Source organism: Aplysia californica, unplaced genomic scaffold (genome assembly GCF_000002075.1).
Source record: "Aplysia californica isolate F4 #8 unplaced genomic scaffold, AplCal3.0 scaffold00201, whole genome shotgun sequence".
Taxonomy (NCBI): domain Eukaryota; kingdom Metazoa; phylum Mollusca; class Gastropoda; order Aplysiida; family Aplysiidae; genus Aplysia; species Aplysia californica.
This window is the reverse complement of record NW_004797471.1, coordinates 503,654-506,458: the sequence shown is the minus strand read 5'-3', so window position 1 is coordinate 506,458 and position 2,805 is coordinate 503,654. Positions and strand designations below refer to the sequence as shown.

General features: G+C 34.9%; 1 protein-coding gene across 1 annotated transcript in view; it reads left to right on the top strand.

Annotated features, from left to right (window-relative positions):
- LOC101848356 (dopamine beta-hydroxylase-like) overlaps nucleotides 1-2,805 on the top strand; it is a 30,035-nt gene that overhangs the window by 1,658 nt on the left and 25,572 nt on the right. Inside the window, exon 2 of the mRNA XM_035969954.1 lies at nucleotides 1,485-1,689. Within this exon, the coding sequence (XP_035825847.1) occupies nucleotides 1,531-1,689 (159 nt within the window). The 5' untranslated portion in view covers nucleotides 1,485-1,530. The remainder of the gene's footprint in view (nucleotides 1-1,484; nucleotides 1,690-2,805) is intronic.

Below are 2,805 nucleotides of genomic sequence, written 5' to 3'. Positions count from 1 at the left end.
AATGAATCTCACAAATGCACTCACTCAGTGCTTTAACGTTCATTTAGTTTGCATTTTTGGGAAGATTTGCAGACTATACACATTCTCTATTTTAGGCTTTAGTCGTTTGTACTTTGGAACATTCACAGTCGTCCCGATTGCACTGTTAGCACAGTTGTTATTATTAAGCTGGATTATAAGTCGGAAGGCTAGAGTTAGAATCTCTAAAGGTCGTTCCCGAAGTGCCATATTTTTATTATGTGAGAGATTGTATTGCTTTCTGCCCATTGGTCTTGGTCCAGTCGAAGATGGCTGCTAAATTATTGGTCCTGCCTTTTAAAGTAGCGTGCCGAATATAAGCTTATAGGTGTATGGGTATCTTATAGATTATGTGAATCACCCAAAAAATACAATCTTTTCTCGAACATAAAAACAAGAGTTTGTACACTGAAGATCAAATCATATGTGATCACTCAAAACTAATATCATTAAATACATACTGCTAGTTTTAGCATGAGCTAACAAACATTATTATTTGTGTACAAAAATCGTGGTATCATAAAATGGAATTCAAAACTTAATTTTCTTTCATCAACAATTGTGATCAGCAGCAACAGTGATTGTTATTCTGTGTATGTGTTCTTTTGTTAAAACTTCCATGCTGGTGCACATCGGGCGCACACGAATTTGAAAGGATTTGAAAAGTTCTAAATCGAAGGGGGCGGTATGCCTAAAACGTAGCATTGTGTAAGCTGTTGACATTTCATTTTATTGTGAAGCACCTAGTGCCACCAGGGAACAGGTGTAATAGACGAGATCTTTATTGTTCTTCTAATTATTGTTATTATTATTATTATTATTATTATTATTATTATTATTATTATTATTATTATTATTATTATCATCATTATTATTACTATTAATTATTATTATTATTATTATCATTATTTGCTCTTGTGCCCGAAACGGAAAGCCCAGGTTCGAGCCTCGGTTTCGACACCGTTTTTTTTTGGTGCCCCCCCCCTCCTGCCCACCCAGCAGTAATGGGTACTTGACTTGGAGTTGGGGAAGTAAAGACGGCGTGGAAAGGAACTGGCCACCCTACCACAATATGCCGAAGGCCCAGTAAGTTGCCTCACTAACAAGACAATCCCCAATATCTGGATCGGATGCGAGAAGAACTTTACTTTTAACTTTATTATTATTATTATTATTATCATTATTATTATTATTATTATTATTATTATTATTATTATTATCATTATTATTATTATTAACTTTGTTATTGTTAATAATATCATCTTCATCATTATCATTATCATTATCTTTATCCTTGTATTTATAATTATGATTATATATATATTTTTTTTTAATTATTATTATTATTATTATTATTGGTACAATGCAGTTTGTTTTGCCAAAACTAACAAAACTACGAGATTTTTTCTTTATTTTTTTCCAGTAAAACTTGCCTCACCAGAAGTTCTCTTTTTATTTGTGATCAGAGTATAATAGGCCTACGACAGGTGAGCTCACCACACACACTTCGCCATGTGGTCCGGCATTGACATCGTTGCCATGCTGTCACTGCTCACTCTCAGCACCATGGGGCATCAATATGAAGTCTACCTTGACCCCAAAGGTCGTTTTCGGTTTCAGTGGTCCGTGGATTACCACAGGGAGATGGTGGAAGTGAGGCTGTCTGCCAGGGTAATGGAAATAGCTTGTTAGAGTTGTTGTAGTAGTAGATGTTGTTATTGTTGTTGTTGTTGTTGTTGTTGATTTTGTTGTTGTTGTTGTTGTTGTTGTTGTTGTTGTTGTTGTTGTTGTTGTTGTGTGTGTGTATGTATGTGTGTGTGGTAGCCTATTCGTTCGAAATGTTTGGAGCCTCGAAGAGCGTGCTCTTCGCCAGGGCCATCACCTCCCTTGTGTTGTTGTTGTTGTTGTTGTTGTTGTTGTTGTTGTTGTTGTTGTTGTTGTAGCTCTTCTTCTTCTTCTTCTTCTTCTTCTTCTTCTTCTTCTTCTTCTTCTTCTTCAGGTCTGGAGCAGACATTGACGATCATGGTACCCCATTCGTTCCCATTGTTGATCTTCTTGATCAACTGGGTTTTTTCTCTTTGCGTTATTCTTTGTACAGTTGTTGAGGCCATTTTGGTATGTTTTTCTTGGTCTTTCTCTGCTCTCCTTTCCCTCTGTCTTTCTCCACTGTAGCAGTTTCTCTAGGAAAAGAACAATCATTTAAAAAGACGACTGTTACGATGTGTCAGAGTTAAGCCGGAGGAAAAAGAAGCAATTGAACTTGATAACGACTGGGAAATTAGCAAGATAGACAGACAAGCAGAAACAATAGAGGAAAAAAAAGAAGCAATTGAACATGATAACGACTGGGAAATCAGCAAGATAGACAGACAGGCATAAACAATAGTGTGGAAAAAAAGAAGCAGCACTGAGCCATGGTGCCTCCCAGCCGCCCGGCTGATAGTTCTCGGGGAAAACCAGACACAAAACCGTCATCAGTAAAACCTCGGTACAACGTACAGCCATCGGGACCAAGTCTTGAACGTTTAACCAAGATACGTTATAACCCCCCCCCCCAAAAAAAAAAAAAAAAAATAAATAAATAAATAAATAAATAAGAACATTTAAAAAATTGTAATTAATAAAATAAAAAAATAAAAAATAAATAAATAAATAAATAAATAAAAATAAACAAAAAATAATCAAGTCTATACATTTACGTATAATATTATATACATACACATGTATTATATAAATGTATTTTATTTTATGTGTGCTTATACAATACATACATTCATATATATATTT